The sequence below is a fragment of the Dryobates pubescens genome, chromosome 40, assembly GCF_014839835.1.
Source record: "Dryobates pubescens isolate bDryPub1 chromosome 40, bDryPub1.pri, whole genome shotgun sequence".
Classification (NCBI taxonomy): domain Eukaryota; kingdom Metazoa; phylum Chordata; class Aves; order Piciformes; family Picidae; genus Dryobates; species Dryobates pubescens.
The window spans coordinates 486,313-505,025 of record NC_071651.1 but is presented as its reverse complement, the minus strand read 5'-3'; the positions used below and the strand labels follow the sequence as shown (position 1 = coordinate 505,025).

The window sequence follows — 18,713 nt, the reverse complement described above, 5'->3', positions numbered from 1 at the left end:
CGTTGCACACCTATTGCGCACGCATTGCACACCTATTGCGCATGCATAGCACACCTGCTGCACACCTATTGCGCACGCATTGCACACACGTTGCACACCTATTGCGCACGCGTTGCACACCTATTGCGCATGCATTGCACACCTGCTGCACACGCGCTGCACACCTATTGCACACCTGCTGCACACGCATTGCACACCTATTGCACACGCATTGCACACCCGTCTCGCACCCCCGAGCCGCTCCAGCCTCCGGCCGGGCGCTGCCCTTTAAAGCTGTCTCCGCCCCACCCCGCGGCTGACTCCGCCCCCTGGCGGCCGGCCCCGCCCCCGGCCGCGCGCCGGCTCTCGCCCCTCCCCCCCCGGCCGCTCGCTCCGAGGCCGCGGCGCCGCCATGGCCATGGCCGCCCGCCCCCGGCCGCCGCGCCGCCACCGCCGCCCGCCGCCGCCGCCCGCCGCCGCCGCCCCGCTGCTCCTCCTGCTCCTGGCCGGGGCTCTCGGTGGGGCCCACGGTGAGTGGTGGCCTCCGCGGCCCGGCCCGCGCCGGCCACAACATGGCGGCCCGGCCGCCCCGCCCCCGCCCGGCGCCGTGAGGGGGAACCGGGGAGGGGGCGGCGGGGGGAGAACCGGGGGAGAACCGCCGGGGGAAGCGGGGATCGATGGGGAAGGGCCGGGGGAAGGAGGCGGCGCGGGGGGCTGAGGGGGATGCGGTGCGGGGCGCAGAGCTGAGCCTGGGCCTGGGCCTGGCGCTGGGTGGCCGCGGGGCCCCGGGGTGAGGTTTTGGGGAGGGTCGGGGGTGGGGGTGGGGAGGAGGTGCAAGGGGGTTTGGGGGTCTGGAGGTGCCCTCCCTCCCTCTCCCCCCCCCAGGCTGTGAAGGGAGCCCTGAGGGGTTTGGGGGGCGGGGGGTGTCTGTGGGCAGGGTGGGCCCTGGGGGGGCGCAGAGACAGATGTGGTAGAAGGAATAAGAGGAGACCCAAGGGGTGGGGGGCGCCTGGGAGGTGGGGAGGGGTCTCTGGAGACGTCAAAGGCTCCGTGTAGGGTTGGGTCCCCCCGATGTGTTGGGTAGCAGAGAGCCCCACGGCGGGGGTCGCGGAAGGGTTTTGCCCTTTGGTGTGAAGGGGACACTTGAGGTTGTTTCGAGGGGGCTGTGCCCCCCACCCCGGAGGGGACGGTTGTGTGTCTGGAGGGACAGCAGCAATTGGGGCTGGGGGCTGCAGTGCTGGAGGGTTGCTCCCTGGGGGCCTTGGCGTTGCCTGGGGTGAAAACTGGGAGACTTCCACCCCCTCCTCGGGAGATGAGGAAGGGAACTGATGGAGCAAGGAGGAGCTGGGGGTGGGAGGGGGGTGTCTGTCTGGGGCGGGGGTCGTCTGGGCATGTGGCTCACCGGGGATGTTTTGTGTCCCCCCCTCCCCGGGGGCTCGGTGTGGGGCAGGTTCTGGGAGGAGAGCTCAGCCCCGGGGTGGGAATTGCCGTCCTGAGCCAGGGCCTGACCTCAGGAGCTGGGGGGCTGTGGCCAGCAGCCTGGAGGACCTGGCCGTGGGAGGGGGGCTTTGGCCACCCCACACACCCCCCATGCACCAGAGGTGCTTCCTGTAGAGCCTCTTGGAATCTCGGGGTGGGGGGGAGGTGGGGGTGTTTAAAGCCACTTTCCCCAAAGCTGTGCCTCTGGATTGTCACAGCTGGGAATATTTGTTTGGAGCAGGGAGGGCAGAGCCTTCCTTGGGGTCGTTGTGCCCTGTGGCAATCCCTTTGCTTCACCTGGGGAGGGGTACAGCTAGGGGGGAAGGGGAGAGCAGCTCAGGCCCTCTCCCCAGACCCAAAGCATCCCTTTGAGGGGCTGGGGGTGGTGATGGGGGACCGGGGAGAGGCTTCTCCTGCATCTGAAGCTCCTGGATGCCCTCTCCCTGTGGCTCCCAGGGTGATGGCTGCTTGTGTAACCGTGGTGCCTGTTCCAACAGGAGCCACTCTTGAAACCTCGGTGGTTTAGTGTGGGGCTTTTATTTCCCCTCCTCCTCCTCCTCCCCAACCCTCTCCACTGCTTGTTGGATCCTAACCTGCTGCCTGTTGGGAGCTGCCTGCAGATCTGGACTTGCCAGCTGCAGGAGGTGGCTGCAAACCCCACCAGGGGCAGGAGGGTTTAGGGCTGTGTCTGGGAGGCTTTTGCTCGAGCTGCTAGCACCAAAATGTGAGGGTTTGGGGTGGTTTGGTTGGGTGGTTGGGGTTGTTTTTTTCCAGGTGAGTTTGGCTGAGCTTTGTTTGAACCTGAAGCAAAATGCAGCCTCAGGAAGAGGCTTTCAGCTTTTTGGGGGTGGGGTTGGTGGTTTTTTATGCTGTGAAAAAGGGCAAAGCAGGGTTGGATGGGGGCTGGGGGTGTCCCTGCTCCCGGGCTTGCACCTCCTGCTTTATGTACCAGCTGGGATTAAAATAATAACAGTAATAGTAATAAATAACTGAGCAGGAAAGAGCCAATTGCCTGTGTGCAGCTCCTGGAGACTCGGCTGCCTCCCCCTGCCTTTGATGCTGAGCTCTCCAGGGCTATTGCTTCCTCTCCTGGGGGGGTAGGGGGGGGGGGGCTGAGCAGCAGTGGGTTTTCGGTGCCCGCTGCAAGGTGCGAGCCCAGCCTGCTCCCCCCCCCAGGGCACGAAGCCCACACGGGTGGAGAGGGGGCTGCAGGGATCTGGGGACCCCCACCCCGGGAGGTGCTGGCTGCTGGAGCAGCCATGATGCACATTCCCTGCGCTGCCTCTGCCAGCCGGGGCTGCCCCTGGCCGCCTGCGCTGCCTCCAGGGGGGCTGAGCAGCTGCTCGGCTCGGGGCAGGCTTGGGGAAGCATCCTAGGAAAGGGGGAAAGGCATTTCTGCAGCGCCTGGGAGCTCGGAACCTTTGTGTGCGTCGGAAGCAGAGTAGAAAACAAACCCAACCCAACCTCCCCTCCTCCTCCTCCTCCTCCTCCTCCCCCCCTCCGCGCTCCTTCCTTTCGCATATGAAAGGGCGAAGGCAGAAGGAGCCCTGGGCGGCGATGCCGTTGGGAGGTTTGCTTTGTTTTGCCTGCTCCGGAGTGAAGCAGGGAGAAGCCCCTGGGGGCAGGGGCGGGGGGAGGGGGGCAATTCCTGGCCAGCAGATTTGATTTCCTCCGGACCTGCTTCAAATATTTAGTTGCTTAAATCAGGCGCAGACACACACCAAAAAAACCCCAAACCCAGCCCAAAGCCGAGCTCCACGTGGGCCCTGAGTTACAGCCCTACAGCTTTCCAAGAAAGACTCCCTCTTGACTGGAAATTGGGAACGGTGTCCAACAGAGCATTCTTGAACTCCTTCAGCTCCTTGGCCAGACAGCTCGGGTTGGGTTTTCTCCCCTCCCTCTCTCCCCGGGTACTCCGCTGCCTGCTGCCAGCAGTTGGATGCTCCGGAAGGAGCTGTTGCGAAAGGAGCGAAGGCAGAACGTCAGTGCTCCGGCAGCAGGCAAAGGTCGCTGGGTGGTGACCGGTGGAAATATCGCTCTCTCCACCACGCAGCCGGAGTGGTGGTGTGGAGCAGGCTTGAGGAGGCTGTGCTGGGGGTGAGAGGGTCGCCGGTGCCCAGGCTGCGGAGCCGGAGCCTCGGCGGTGCGGGGTGGGAGGCATCGCTGCTGCCCCTGCCTCTGGGCTCCTGCACTGGGCACCCATGTGTTGAATTTGTTCCCTAGAATCATAAAATGGGGATGGGTTGGGAGGGACCTTCGAGATCAGCCAGTGCCAGCCCCCCTGCCGTGGGCAGGGACACCTCCCAGCAGCACAGGTTGCTCAAGGCCTCATCCAGCCTGGCCCTGAGCACCTCCAGGGAGGGGGCAGCCCACAGCCTCCCTGGGCAGCCTGTGCCAGGGTCTCCTCACCCTAAAGAATTTCCTCCTCCTCTCCAGTCTCAATCTCCCCTCTCCAGTCTCAATCTCCCCTCTCCAGCTCAAAGCCATCCCCCCTCATCCTGCCACTCCCAGCCCTTGTCCCGAGTCCCTCCCCAGCTCTCCTGGAGCCCCTTCAGGTACTGGAAGGCTGCTCTGAGGTCTCCCTGGAGCCTTCTCCAGGCTGAACAGCCCCAGCTCTCCCAGTCTGTCCCCACAGGGGAGGCTCCCCAGCCCTCTGAGCATCTTTGTTGCCTCCTCTGGAGCCTCTCCATGCCCCTCTTGTGCTCAGGGTCCCAGAGCTGGAGGCAGTGCTGCAGGTGTGGTCAGAGCAGAGGGGCAGAATCCCCTCCGTGCCCTGCTGACCTCTCCACCACAGAGAAAAGGACTCTCCCTGCACCTTGAAGCCACCCTGCAAAGCACTTTCTGCCATCTGAGGGCCTTTTGGGAGCAACCTGTGGCCTGCTGGGTGCTGGGGCACAGGCTGAGGCGAAGCAGCTGCTGGTGGAGCCTCTGCAAACCCTGTGCCAGCTGCCCGGCAGCGCTTGGCATGGCTTCGGCAGCCCTGAAAGCCAGCAGCAGCCGCCTGGGCTCCTGCCTTGCCACGCAGCTGCCTTGCAGGACTTGCCCCTCACACACACACACAGAGCCCTGGCATGGTTTGGGTGGCTCCTAAACTGGTTTCCTACCAAGTTAAAACATGAAATAGGTGTCAGACCAGAGCCTGGCAAGGGAGTTGGGAGCCATATGGCTGTTTGCTGAGCTGAAGAGCAGCAGCAGCAGCAATGTCAAGGCTTCTCCTAATTAACCTATTAATGAGGAGGCTCCTGTCAGTTTTCACTCATTTGGAAGCCCTTCCTTTTTGTGTTGCTTCAGGAGAGGCAGGGGAAGAGTGGTTGCCTTTGGAAGTGAGAGGCCATTCTTGCTGCCTCTTGGGTTTCCCTTCCACCCAGGCTGTGTCAGCTCCTCAGCCTCAGCCCTGCCAGGGGACTGCAGCCAGCTTGCAAAAGTTGAGCCTCTCCTTTTCCAGCTTGCAACCTTCCCCTGCTATCATTTGGAGCTTGCCTGAGAATGCTGCTTTTTGGTTGGGTTGGGGTTTTTTTTTTTGTTCATACCACTGTGCAGCTAATTTTAACTCAGTTTCACTTAGCAGCAGCAGCAGGTCAGGAGATTTCATAAGCAGCAGGAGGGAAGCAGAAGAGATCCAAAAGTAGGAGGAGAAGTTGAGGGGCAGTGAGGTGTAGGAAAAAGAGGTTGAGGTGGTGGTGCTGTGTCTCTTCTTCAGAGTGCTTGGGGTTGGAGGAGACCTTAAAGATCATCCAGCTCCAAGCCCCTGCCCTGGGCAGGGACACCTCCCACCAGCCCAGGCTGCTCAAGGCACTCCCAGAATGAGCTGGGTTGGAAAGGGGCCTTGGAGATCATCTTGGGCTTAGAAGATCTTCAATCTTCCACCAGCCTCAGGCTGCTCAAGGCCTCATCCAGCCTGGCCTTGAACACCTCCAGGGAGGGACCAGCCACAGCCTCCCTGGGCAGCCTGTGCCAGGCTCTCCCCACTCTCACTCTACAGAATTCCCTCCTCATCTCCAGTCTCAATCTCCCCTCCTCAAGCTTCAATCCATCCCCACTCCTCCTATCACAATCCAGCCCTGGAGTGAGAACAAAGCCTTGCTCTGAGGACCTGCAGCTCCGTGCTGGGCTTGTTTGAACAGCTCCTTTAAAGGGCTGGGGCTGCCTCTGAGCAGGATGTCAGGAGGAGGGCACTGAGCAGACAGAGCCCAGCCTGCTGCCGGCTCCTGTGGCACCTTTCCTGCAGACTCATCCCCAGGCAGTGTGGGAGAGAGGGGTCCTGGCTGCCCCAGCTGCTCTGAGCTGCTCTTCTGTCCTCCTGTGCCTCCCCTGTTCTCTCCAGCCCAGGCAGTTCATGAAGTGGGTTCCAGCTTCTGCTCACCAGGAGCTTTTCTTCCTGAACAAAGAGAATGCTGCTGGCAGGAGAAATGCTTCCATTTGCTCCTGACTGCTCTTGCTTTACAACCAGAGAATTGGTTGGGTTGGAGCCTTTAAAACCATCCAGTCCAGCATCAGCCCAGCACCACCATGGCCACCAAACCCTGTCCCCAGCTGCCACAGCCACAGGGTTCTTGGACACCTCCAGGGATGGGGACTCCAGCACCTCCCTGGGCAGCCTGTGCCAGCCCCTGACCGCTCTGGCAGGACAGAAATTGTTCCTCATGGCCAACCTCAGCCTCCCCTGGGGCAATTTGAGGCCATTTCCTCTTTTTCTGTCATTTGATAGTGGGGAGAAGAGGCCAACCCCCCCCCCCACTGCAGCCTCCTGCCCATGGCTCTGAGCTCCCTTCCCATCTGAGCCACGCTGTGATTCCATGCTCACAGCTAAGGATCTTCTCCCCCCTGCCCCTGCCTTGGCCTCTGGTGCCCAGGCTTGCAAGAAGGTTTGACTTCTGTTTGAGTTCTTCCACTGAAAGTGAGCAGACCCAACCAGCTCCTCTGCTTCCCTGCTCAGAGGGATGCTTGGCTTCAGGCCAGCTGCTTCACTCAGAACTTTCCCAAACCAGTTTTGGTGCCTTGATGTCTTCTGATTCCTTCTGAGCTCCTGGAAGCAAAACTGCTGCAAGCCCAAATGTTGGGTTGGAGAGCTTGGAAATGAGTCTGACAAGAACAAAGCTCAGCTCTGCTCTGTCTAAATCAAGCTGAGATGAGTCCAGGTGGGGAAATGAGTGGTGCAAAATGGTTTCAATGGGGAGAGGAGGAAGAAATTGTCCTGAGTGAGGGTGGGGAGACCCTGGAGCAGGCTGCCCAGGGAGGCTGTGGAGTCTCCATCTCTCTGGAGAGATTCCAACCCCACCTGGATGTGTTCCTGGGTGACCTGTTCTGGGTGACCCTGCTCTGGGCTGGATGATCTCCTGAGGTCCTTTCCAACCCCTACCCTTCTGTGATCTAGCTCCATCCCCTCCCTGGATGTGTTCAGGGCCAGGCTGGATGAGGCCTTGAGCAGCCTGGGCTGGTGGGAGGTGTCCCTGCCCAGGGCAGGGGGTTGGAACTGGGCTGAGCTTTGAGCTCCCTTCCATCCCAACCCATTGCATGGATCTGTGAATGCATTCAGCAGGACTGGGGAGGGTTAACCTTGGTGCTCCTCTCCCTCCAGACGCCTCTGGAGGCTCTCTCCACCTGCCAGCCCTTTGCTGCTGCGGGTAGCTGCACGCTGCTGGAGCCCTCCAGGGAGGCTGAAAAGCTCTGATGAAAGCTGGAGACAATCCTCAGCTGCTAAACAGGCCCCACCCTTCTCCTTGACATTGTTGTCTCTGCTCTTTGTTCCCTCAGACTCCATGCCTGGGGATTTGCTGCCAGGCAGCTTGAGAAGAGCACAGAGACAGCTGGGAGGGGAGGGGGGAAGAGGTGGGAATCTGCCTTGGAGTTTCTCCTTTGCTCCTTACCCAAATCATTTCAGTGGAGAGCAGGCAAGGAGCCAAGAATTTGTTTGACCCAAGGTGGTGTCTGGAATCAGAGGGGGGAGGCCTGATCCAGCTGGGTGCAGCACTCCTGGCTCCTCTGCTGCCTTTGGATTGGGTTTGGTTTGGCATCTGCCAACCTCCTGTGGCCTCCCTCCAGCTGGGGGTGGTTGCCCCTCGCTAAGCTGTGGTGGGCAGCAGGTTCTCCATGGGACAGCAGTGTGGCCAAGAGGGCCAAGGGCATCTTGGGGTGCAGCAGGAAAAGTGTGGCCAGCAGGGCTAGGAAGGTTCTGCTGCCCCTCTGCTCTGCCCTGCTGAGCCCACAGCTGGAAGGCTGGGTCCAGTTTGGGGCTCCCCAGTTCAAGAGGGGCAGGGAACTGCTGGAGAGAGGCCAGGGGAGGCTACAAGGATGGTTGGGGCACTGGAACATCTCTGCTGTGAAGAGAGGCTGAGAGCCCCGGGGCTGTTTGGTCTGGAGAGGAGAAGGCTGAGAGGAGACCTGGTCAGTGTCTGTGGGGATCTGAGGGGTGGGGGTCAGGAGGAAGGTGCCAGGCTCTGGTTGGTGCTGCCCAGTGACAGCACAAGGAACAAGGAGCACAAACTGGAACCCAGGAGGCTGCACCTCAACATGAGGAGAAACTTCTCTGGTGTGAGGCTGCTGGAGGCCTGGAGCAGGCTGCCCAGAGAGGTTGTGGAGAGCTTCCAGCCCCCTCTGGCTGTGTTCCTGTGTGCCCTGCCCTGGGTGCCCTGCTCTGGCAGGGTTGGACTGGGTGGTCTCTGGAGGTCCCTTCCAACCCCTACCCTTCTGTGGTTCTTTGGTGCAGCTGAGGAAGCCTGGAGAGCACTGGGGTGAAATCCAGGCTGGCATTTGGAGTTGTTGCTGTTTTCAGTCAGAGCCTCTGCCCTTAGGTTGGGTTGGGAGTGGATCTGGATGGAATCCAGCCTGGGCTGCAGGGGTGACTTGGGTCATCCCTGCTGGTGGTTGCAACAGGGGCAGGTAAAGGGCTGGCTGCACACTCAGCTTCTGGAGAGGTTCCCCTGCCTCCACGTGGTGTTTTTGTGCTCAGCCTGGGTTCTTGCACACCTGAAACCCTGCCTGGCATGGAAGGAGTTGGGTTGGAAGGCAGCTTCCAGGTCATCCAGTTCCAGCCCCACTGCCATGGGCAGGGACACATCTGAGCATTTGCTCTGCAGAGGCTTTGATGGAGGTGGCCTTGATTTGATTTGTTCAGCTCTGGGGAGCTCATAGCTGGTGTCCTGGGGTCAGTTTTGGGTCCCAGAAGGACATTGAGGGCCTGGAGGGGGTGGCCGTGGCGGGGTTGGGTTGGTGGCCTGGCTGCTCTTGGAGGGCTTTGCCAAGCCAAGGCCTTGTGTGGTCCCTGCAGCCCTGACCTGCCTGTGCTCCGACTGCAAGCAAGCCAACTCCACCTGCGAGACCGACGGCGCCTGCATGGTCTCCGTCTTCAACCTGGATGGGGTCAAGCACCACGTCAGGACCTGCATCCCCGAGGCCAAGCTGATCCCTGCTGGGAAACCTTTCTACTGCCTGAGCTCCGAGGACCTGCGCAACACTCACTGCTGCTACTCCGACTTCTGCAACAAGATTGACCTGATGGTGCCCAGCGGTGAGCAGAGCGGGCAGGGGGCAAAGCTGCGGCCAGGGAGGAGCTGCCAGCCTGGGGCCGGGGCCTGCTGGGCCCTGCCGGGGCCTGCTCAGCCCTGCCGGGGCCTGCTCAGCCCTGCCCGGGGCCTGCTCAGCCCTGCCGGGGCCTGCTCGGCCCTGCCCGGGGCCTGCTCGGCCCTGCCCGGGGCCTGCTCAGCCCTGCCGGGGCCTGCTCGGCCCTGCCCGGGGCCTGCTCAGCCCTGCCGGGGCCTGCTGGGCCCTGCCGGGGCCTGCTCAGCCCTGCTCAGCCCTGCCCGGGGCCTGCTCAGCCCTGCCCGGGGCCTGCTCAGCCCTCCTGGCCCTGCTCGGGGCCTGCTCAGCCCTCCCGGCCCTGCCAGAGCCTGCTTGGCCCTCCCGGCCCTGCTTTCCTTCCTGGCTGAGTGCTGGGCTTGGTGCTTTGGTTCATGGAAGTGTTAAGTGGTGGCAAAAGTGCTTCAGGGTCCAGTGTGGTGGGGACTGAGCTCCCCTCTGGCCGACAGAGTGCCAGCAGGGCATGAGAGTGGGCTCTGGGGTACAGGAGAAGCTGATACAGTGCCAGCAGGGGATGAGAGTGGGCTCTGGGGTACAGGAGAAGCTGATACAGTGCCAGCAGGGGATGAGAGTGGGCTCTGGGGTACAGGAGAAGCTGATACAGTGCCAGCAGGGGATGAGGTTGGGCTCTGGGGTACAGGAGAGGCTGATACAGTGCCAGCAAGGGATGAGGTTGGGCTCTGGGGTACAGGAGAGGCTGATACAGTGCCAGCAGGGGATGAGGTTGGGCTCTGGGGTACAGGAGAAGCTGATACAGTGCCAGCAGGGGATGAGGTTGGGCTCTGGGGTACAGGAGAAGCTGATACAGTGCCAGCAAGGGATGAGGTTGGGCTCTGGGGTACAGGAGAGGCTTCCAAGGTTTAGGGCTCTCTGCAGTTTTACTGCACTCAGCAGCTGCACGTTTGGAGTCTGCTCCCATCCTCCTCAGCCCCACTGCTGGCTCCCTGAGGCTCCTGAAAGCAGCAGCAGCTGTCAGCAGCTCAGTGGAAGCTTCTGCTGTGCCTTCAGTGATCGGAGCAGGGTCCATGTCCCCTGGGCACAGCTCTGATCCCTGTCCTGCCAGGGAGTCGGTGCCACATCCTGCCTTTTATCACCTGCAGTCACTTTTCCTTCTCCTGGGCCTCAGAGCTTTTGAGTGATGAGCCACAAGCATGGGAATGTGGCAGCAGCTTCAGAGGGAAGTGTGTGGGGTGGATCCACAAAGAGGATGCAGCCCTGCCTTGGAGTGAGGGCGTGGGAAATGTCTGCTGCTCTCTGATTCCCGGGACACAGAGGGCACCTGGTGCCTCCTCACACCTTGTCTGGGCTGTTCCTGAGGCTGCAGGCAGGCTGCAGGATTCCCTTTCCCTTGGCTGCAGCAGGGAAGTCTCTGCTCTGAAGAAGGCAAATCGTTGTCTCCAGTGGCTGCTAGAAGGCAGAGAGGGAGAAGTGAGTCCTTGCTTGGCTTTTCTCTCACCTGGAGAGTTCAGGTGGAAGGTAAAATGATCAGGGAAGGCAGGGTTGGAGACCCCCAGGGACCATAGGATCAATAAGGCTGGAAAAGACCTCAGAGATCATCAAGTCCAACCCAGCACCTCCTGACTAACTAAACCATGGCTCCAAGTGCCACATCCAGTCCCTTTCTGAACACCTCCAGGGACAGGGACTCCACCACCTCCCTGGGCAGCACATCCCAAGGGCAAATTCCTCTTGCTGGGAAGAACTTTCTCCTCACCTCCAGCCCAAACCTCCCCTGGCACAGCTTGAGACTGTGTCCTCTTGTTCTGGTGCTGGGTGCCTGGGAGAAGAGCCCAACCCCCACCTGGCTCCAACCTCCCTTCAGGTAGCTGTAGAGAGCAAGAAGGTCTCCCCTGAGCCTCCTCTTCTCCAGGCTCACCTGGGCCAACCCTTCTGGGTGCCCCTGCGGTGGCATCGCTTCTGCGAGAGGCTCCGCAGGGCTCCTCCAGACAGCAAGTGCCAATAACCCCTGGATCTGGAGGCTTTTAGCTGTGGTTTGCCTGCCTGCTGCCTGGAGCCAGTCCCACGTTGATGCTGTCGCTTGCTGTGTCCTCTGCCATCCTAGAACAGCTAAAATTGTCCAGGCTAATTAAAAGCCCAGGAGCGAGTCCTTAACGAAGGCTGCGCCGGGGTCGCCGCTTTGCTAAAAGTGGCTCTCTGCCTCCTCCCTTTCCTCTCAAGGACACCTGAAAGATAACGAACCCCCATCGAGCTGGGGGCCTGTGGAGCTGGTGGCAGTGATTGCTGGCCCTGTCTTCCTGGTCTCTGTGGTCATGATCGTTGTGGTCTTCGTCTTTCACCACCACCAACGAGTCTACCACAACCGCCAGCGGCTGGACATGGAGGACCCCTCCTGTGAGATGTGCCTCTCCAAGGACAAGACCCTGCAGGACCTGGTCTATGACCTCTCCACCTCTGGCTCTGGCTCAGGTATTCAGATCTGAAGTGGCCTGTGCTGGCCTCCTGGTTGCCTCATCAGCCTGTCCAGGTTGCCCTGGTGTGAGTCACAGGGAGGGAGGAGGGGGGGTTCTAAATTCCACCCTGCAGCCACAGCCCCAGGTCTGGTCTGGGCAGGAGGAGGTCAAACCCTCCTCAGCTGCTGGGGTGCAGAGAGCATAGAGTGGGTTGGGTTGGAAGGGCCCTCAAAGACCATCTAGCTCCAAGCCCCCTCCCACCAGCCCAGGTTGCTCAAGGCCTCATCCAGGCTGGCCTTGAACACCTCCAGGGAGGCAGCAGCCACAGCCTCCCTGGGCAACCTGCTCCAGTGTCTCCCCACCCTCATTCTTTCTTCCTCCTCTCCAGTCTCAGTCTCCCCTCTTCCAGCTCAAAGCCGTTGCCCCTCATCCTGTCACTCCCAGCCCCTCTCCAAACTCCCTCCCCAGCTCTCCTGGGCCACTTGCAAGGCTGCTCTAAGATCTCCCTGGAGCCTTCTCTCCAGTCTGAACAACCCCAACCCCCCCAGCCTGTCCCCACAGCGGAAGTCCTCCAGCCCCCTGCTGGCCCCTCTCCAGCAGCTCCACGTCCTGATGGTGCTGGACAGAGTGCTGCAGGCGGGGTCTGAGCAGAGGATCTGCGATGCCCTCTGCTGCCGGTGCTGCTGCTCTCACTCCTCCTCCTCCTCTCACTCCTCCTCCCGGCCCCCCGCAGGGCTGCCGCTGTTCGTGCAGCGCACCGTGGCTCGCACGATCGTCCTGCAGGAGATCATCGGCAAGGGTCGCTTCGGGGAGGTGTGGCGTGGCCGGTGGCGTGGAGGGGATGTGGCTGTCAAGATCTTCTCCTCCCGGGAGGAACGTTCCTGGTTCAGGGAGGCAGAGATCTACCAGACGGTGATGCTGCGGCACGAGAACATCCTGGGCTTCATCGCCGCCGACAACAAAGGTAACGGCGCCCGGGGGGCCCCGGGCAGCCTGCAGCCTGCCCCTTGCCGCTGCCCTGCCTGCACCTGGGCTCACACTGAAGTGCTTCGAGAGGGCTGTCAGAGAGCTCTGCAAACAGCTGCCTGCTCCTCGGCCAGAAGTGGGAGCTGGCCGCTGGCGCCGAGCGGAGCTCCAGCTGAGCCCTGCAGGGCTTCAGGGAAGCTTGGAGTGGGTTGGCTTGGAGGGGGCCTTAGGGATCAGGCAGTTCCAAGCCCCCTTGCCCTGGGCAGGGACACCTCCCACCAGCCCACGTTGCTCAAGGTGCTCATAGAATGAGTTGGGTTGAAGATCATCTAGTTCCACGCTTTGGCCATGCCAGGAGGCTTGGAACCAGAGGATCTTCAATCTTCCACCAGCCCAGGTTGCTCAAGGCCTCATCCAGCCTGGCCCTAAACACCTCCAGGGAGGGTACATCCACAGCCTCCTTGAGCAACCTGTTCCAGTGTCTCCTCACCCTCACTCTACAGAAATTCCTCCTAATCTCCAGTCTCAATCTCCCCTCCTACCTCTTCACCTTATTTGCCCCCAGGCTGTCTGCTGAGCTGCAGCCTTACCCAGCAGCTCTCTCTCCTCTGTCCCAACAAAGAGAGGCTCCAGTTTGCTGGGTGGATCCCCAGATTGCTTTGAGGGAACCCTCCAAGCTCACTGTTCCCAACCCCTGCAGGCAGCAGGGACCCCTCCAGCCAGAGCAGGCTGCCCAGGGACACAGCAAGACTGATCTTGAATGTCTCCAGGGACAGGGGGTTCAGCCACATTCCTGGGCAACCTATTCCAGGCTTTCCCCACTGGACAGGTGTCTGCTGTCCCCAGGCTGCCCCTGTGTGACACAGGCTCTTCCCTGCTGCAGATAATGGCACCTGGACCCAGCTGTGGCTTGTCTCTGACTACCATGAGCATGGATCCCTCTTTGACTACCTGAACCGCTACACGGTGACCATCGAGGGCATGATCAAGCTGGCCCTGTCTGCTGCCAGTGGTCTGGCACACCTCCACATGGAGATTGTGGGCACTCAGGGTAAGAGCAGAGCTCAGAAAGGTGGTGGGAGCTCTTGAGGGGAAGGTTCTGGGTGAGTGGTTGGGGCTTGGTGATCTCCAAGGTCTGTTCCAACCTCAGGCGGCTCAGGGAGGACAGAGGTTTGCCAGAGAGGGTACAGCAAAGGGCTGCAAAGACGCTGAGGGGACTGGAACAGCAGCCTCAGTGCCTGCCCACCCTCACTGCCTGCCCACCCTGCCAAGCATGCCAAGCATTTCTTCCTCCTCTCCAGTCTCAATCTCCCATCTTCCAGCTCAAAGCCATTGCCCTTTGTCCTAGCAGACCAAGCCCTTGTCAGAAGTCCCTCCCCAGCTCTCCTTGTAGCCCCTTCAGGCACTGGGAGGCTGCTTGCTTCCAGCCAGCAGCAAAGTAGGTTAGCCCTGCTCTAGCTCCTGCCACTTACATCAGCCTCTCCCAGCCCTGGCCTAAAATTGGTGCTGCCTGGGTGGGATGTGAGCACAGGCAGCAGAATTAGAAACTCCTTCGGTGTGCAGTGCTGGGGCTGGTGGAGCTGAAGTCCCTCTCGAGGCCTCTGCCTGCTACTGCAGCAGCAGGAGCCCGAGCAGGGCCCTTGCAGGGCTCTCAGCACCCTGCAGCCCTGCTGCAGCTCCAAACAGCAAACCTGTTGCAAGCCTGCAGGTCGCCAGCAGCCTGCAAGCCTCTGCGCCGGTCTGGCTGAGGGGTGGCACCAGACCTTCACCACCAGCACCAACCACTGCTTGTTCTGCTCTGTTAGGAAAGCCTGGGATTGCTCACAGGGACTTGAAGTCCAAGAACATCCTGGTGAAGAAGAATGGCACCTGTGCCATCGCTGACCTGGGCCTGGCCGTGCGGCACGACTCGGTGACGGACACCATCGACATCGCCCCCAACCAGAGGGTTGGCACCAAACGGTAGGAGGAGGAGGATGGCTTTGGCCAGGCCTTGAGGGGCACTGGGGATGCCCTGAGGGCCTCTTTGGGCACTGGTGAAATTCACAGACTGCATTGGGGTGGAAGGGACCCTCCAAGGTCCTCTGTCTAGAGCAAGCCTTTCGCCGAGCGTTGTGCCCAGATTGGTGTTTTAGGGACTTTGGTGCCCCCAGCTCCAGGTGCCAGCCAGCACCAGGCAGCTCTCAGAAGACTTGCCAGCAAGCTTGGCAGTTTTTGGGTGTCACTGACTGGAGCTTCTGGATGTTTTCACCTCTTTCCCAACCTGCTTATCTCTTTGTGAGCTCTTTTCTTCACTGTGCTAGGCCCCGAGGCCTCGTTCTGCACTGACTGAGGCCATGCAGAGCAGAGTTGTGTCTGCTGGGAGTGCTGGGGGGGGGGAAGAACCCCTCCAAATGGCCATCTTGTTGCCTTCCTGCAGGTACATGGCCCCTGAAGTGTTGGATGAAACCATCAACATGAAGCACTTTGACTCCTTTAAATGTGCTGACATCTACGCCTTGGGCTTGGTCTACTGGGAGATTGCTCGGAGGTGCAACGCAGGAGGTAATGCCCTTGGTGTGCCCAAGCTGGCAGTGTGCCCTGCTCCTGGGCATCCCAGCTTTGGTGTCCCTGGTCATGGATTCATGGAATGGGTTGGGTTGGAAGGGACCTTAAAGATCAGCCAGTTCCAGCCCTGCTGCCGTGGGCTGGGAGACCTTCTGCCAGCCCAGGTTGCTCAAGGCCTCATCCAGCCTGGCCTTGAACACCTCCAGGGAGGGGGCAGCAACTTTGGGGAGGGGGCAGCACCTCTGGAGAGGGAGCAGCACCTCCAGGGAGGGGGCAGCAACTTTGGAGAGGGAGCAGCACCTCTGGAGAGGGGGCAGCACCTCCAGGGAGGGATTTTCTGTTCCTGAACTGTGAGGGACCCTGGAGAGCAGGGCCGTGGGAGGCTGTCCTGTGAGCTGCTTCCAAGGGAGTCAGCAGAAGTGCCTCACTGTTGAGACTGGCCCCACATGGAGGGGTTAGTGCCCTGCCTGGGGGCTGGTGACCCTCTGGGTGCATTGGTGCCAAGCTGGTGAGTGACTCCTTCCCTTCAGTCAGTGCCCTGACCCTGCCAGCTGCCAACCAGAGCTGCCTGGGGCAGTCCTGCTGCCTTCAGCTCTGCCTGGGTCTGGTGGCCCTGCCTCTCCTCCATGCTGGGAGGGGCTCTCAGCCCTCTGACTCTGCTCCAGTTTGGGCAGCTGCATTTCATTTTGTGTGAACTCCAACCCCAGATCCTTCCTCTGTGTTCCTAAATCGCTGCAGAGCTGTTGACGCATCTCAGCCGTGACTCACGGAGCCCAAACTGGCAGCAGGCTGCCTTCAGCAGGCAGAGCTGCTGCTGCTGCTGCCTCCTCCTGCCAGGGCCTGCATTTCCCCTTCTCTGCCTTGCAGGTATCCATGAGGAGTATCAGCTTCCCTACTATGACCTGGTGCCCTCTGACCCATCCATTGAGGAGATGAGGAAGGTTGTGTGTGACCAGAAGCTGCGACCCAATATCCCCAACTGGTGGCAAAGCTACGAGGTAAGGGTTGGCTGCCGTGGATTGAGGCTGGGCTGGGTTGGAAGGGACCTTAAGGATCATCTACTTCCAACCCCCTGTCCATGGACAGGGACACCTCCCACCAGCCCAGCTTGCTCAAGGCCTCATAGAATGAGTTGGGCTGGAAGGGACCTTGAAGATCATCTGGTTCCAAGCCATGGATGGGCAAAGCCCTCGGCAGGGGGCCTGGAACTGGATGATCTTCAATCTGCCCATGGGAGAGGGCTTGGAACCAGATGATCTTCACTCTTCCACCAGCCCAAGCTGCTCCAGGCCTCATCCACCCTGGCTTTGAACACCTCCAGGGAGGGGGCAGCCACAAGCCTTCTCTAATCTCAAACCATTGCCCCTTATCCTGTCACCACAACCCCTTCTCAGCAGCCTCTCCCCAGCCTTCCTGGAGGTCCCCTTCAGATACTGAAGGCTCTAAACTGCTGTCAACCACTACCCCAGGTCCCTCTCTGCCTGGCTGCTCTCAGCCACTCAAACCCCAGCCTGTAGCACTGCCTGGGGTTGTTGTGACCAGAGTGCAGCACTTGGACTTGTTCAGTGCCATCTTGTTGGTCTCTGCCCATCTGTCCAGTCTGTCAAGGTCCCTCTGGAAGAGCCCTTCTGCCCTCTAGCAGGTCAGCTCCTGCTCCCAGCCTGCTGTCATCTGCACACTTACTAACGGTGGCCTCCAACCCAACTCCCACTGCCCCAGTGCAGCCCCTGGGCACGCTCCCCCCAGCCTGCCCAGCTCCCTCTGGGTGCCATCCTTGCCCTTCAGAGGGGGCTGATGGGGAGGGAGGAGAGCCCCCTGACTGGTGGCCTTGTTTCTGGGGCAGGCTCTGCGGGTGATGGGCAAGATGATGCGGGAGTGCTGGTACGCCAACGGCGCCGCGCGCCTCACCGCCCTGCGCATCAAGAAGACTCTCTCGCAGCTCAGCGTCCAGGAGGATGTGAAAATCTAGGCCCTGAGCCTCCTCCTCCTCCTCCCCCCACCCCCCCAGCCTCCTGCAGCAGGAGGAAACTGCACAACAGCTGCCATGCCAGAGTTGTGAGGGAGGCCCTACCTCGTGTTTCTACCCAACCTACTGCTACCGACCCGGCGGCTCCGGCTGGCAGGCTGCTGCTCGGGGGGGCGCCCGGAGCCTCTCGAGTCGCTCTCTCTGCCCTGCCCTGCCCTGGGTAGGAAACAATCAGAAACCTTTTTTTGGATGATCACCTCCTGGACAGCGTGAAGGCTGGAGAGGGGACTTCCCCTGAGGGATCTCAGCCATGATTGTAACTCTCTTTTGTTTCTTGAACAAGAAATCCCTCCTGAGCTCGGGTGCCCGCGGCCGGGGCCTGCCCGCTGCTGGGAGCAGGAGGAAGGGACTGGGAAAGGATTTTCTCTTTGGAGTAGGGGGGGTAAGGGGGAGGTTGTTTTTTGTTTGCTGGGGTTTTTCTTTCCCCCCCCCATGCTCTGAGGATGTTATTTTCTTTTTCTCCAGAGACCAGCAGGTGAAATGCAGGTTGGGGGCGGGGGGGGAAGGCAAGGAAACCACACACACAGAGTCTGTAAAACAAATGGTGCTCCCTTCCCAGAGGCTGAGCCTGAGCACTTGATCAGCTTCACACAAACCATTTCCCTCCTTGGGTTTACTTCATTTTTTTCCCCCCCTTTGTCTCCTGAAGCTTGAACTCTCCCAGGTGGCCCCAGAGCACCCTGCCTGGCCTTGGTGCCTGCCTGCTTGGGGTGCCCCCTGAGGATCTCCTCCTGGGTGCCACTCGGTGTCACTCCCCCCCCCCTCCCTTCCCCCCTCCACCCCAGGGTGGCTCCTCTCTGTTTGTGCTTTCTGTGCATGTGCAAATCTCAAGTGTGCCCTCTGAGTGTGCCCTCTGCTGAGCTGTGCTCTCCTTGGGGAGCTCTTGAGCCTTGTCTAGCTTGGACAGGCTGCTCCCAGCCTGCCCCATGGCTCTCTTTTGGGTGCTGTCACTTTGCTGTCCCCATCAGGTTGCCTCACTGCCACTCTCCCTCCCCCCAACCCTTCCCTATTTTTTGAGACAAAACAAATGAGGAATTGTCTTTGCTCCTGGAATCCAGGGATTGGGGTTTGGGATTTGGCTTTTTTGTGTTGTCTTGAGCCCCTGGGGGTTGTAATGTTTGGTAGAGGCCTGGGGTGAAGGAGCACAGCACAGAGCTGGGCTGTGTGCTGCAGCCTTGGCAGCTGCAGCAGGCACTGTGCTGGCTGCAGGGACTCCAGGCCCTGGAAAGGTGCAGGAGAACCTTCTCTGAGGAAGGAAGTTCCCAAATCCACCATCCAGGCACCCTCAGCAACCTGAGGCTACCTCCTGGGGTGCTCTGCATCTCCTGAGGGGCAGCTGGCAGGACCTGCTTGGGGGCTTGGGAAGTGATGTCCAACTTCTTCCTATCCATGTAGAAATCTCTCCTGGTCTGGCAGGGGCTGTGCACAGCTGGGGAGGGGGCTTAGGAATCTCTCCTGGTCTGGCAGGGGCTGTGCATAGCTGGGGAGGGGGCTTGGAGGGGGGGTAGGGAACTGCATGACTTTTCTTTTGATGACATGCTGAGTCAGGGGGAAGCAGAGTTGGGTTTGACTGTTGTCTGCAGCTGGACCTGGCAGAAATAGGAAGGAGCTGAAGGCTTGGGTTGGATGTGCTGGGGGCAGCACCCCAGGCAGGCTGGGATGTGCTGGGGGCAGGTTTGGATGTGCTGGGGGCAGCACCCCAGGCAGGTTTGGATGTGCTGGGGGCAGCA

The 18,713-nt window shown here is 60.6% G+C and overlaps 2 protein-coding genes across 2 annotated transcripts in view; both read left to right on the top strand.

Annotated features, from left to right (window-relative positions):
* The window catches only part of NR4A1 (nuclear receptor subfamily 4 group A member 1), an 81,008-nt gene that overhangs the window by 43,898 nt on the left and 18,397 nt on the right, over positions 1-18,713 (top strand). The gene's annotated exons all lie outside the window — the stretch shown is intronic.
* Positions 449-17,345, top strand: ACVR1B (activin A receptor type 1B). Its single transcript, XM_054177405.1, has 9 exons — positions 449-509; positions 8,726-8,965; positions 11,212-11,460; positions 12,178-12,408; positions 13,294-13,461; positions 14,216-14,372; positions 14,830-14,954; positions 15,825-15,955; positions 16,801-17,345. The coding sequence occupies exons 2-9, from the start codon at positions 8,791-8,793 to the stop codon at positions 16,924-16,926; spliced, it is 1,362 nt and encodes a 453-aa protein (XP_054033380.1). The 5' UTR covers positions 449-509; positions 8,726-8,790; the 3' UTR covers positions 16,927-17,345.

Bases quoted from the DNA above. Each gene is read 5' to 3' on its own strand.
- ACVR1B (XM_054177405.1), top strand. From the start codon at position 8,791: ATGGTCTCCGTCTTCAACCTGGATGGGGTCAAGCACCACGTCAGGACC. The intron at 8,966-11,211 runs GTGAGCAGAGCG...TTTCCTCTCAAG, and splicing joins TGACCTGATGGTGCCCAGCG to GACACCTGAAAGATAACGAA. The intron at 11,461-12,177 runs GTATTCAGATCT...GGCCCCCCGCAG, and splicing joins CACCTCTGGCTCTGGCTCAG to GGCTGCCGCTGTTCGTGCAG.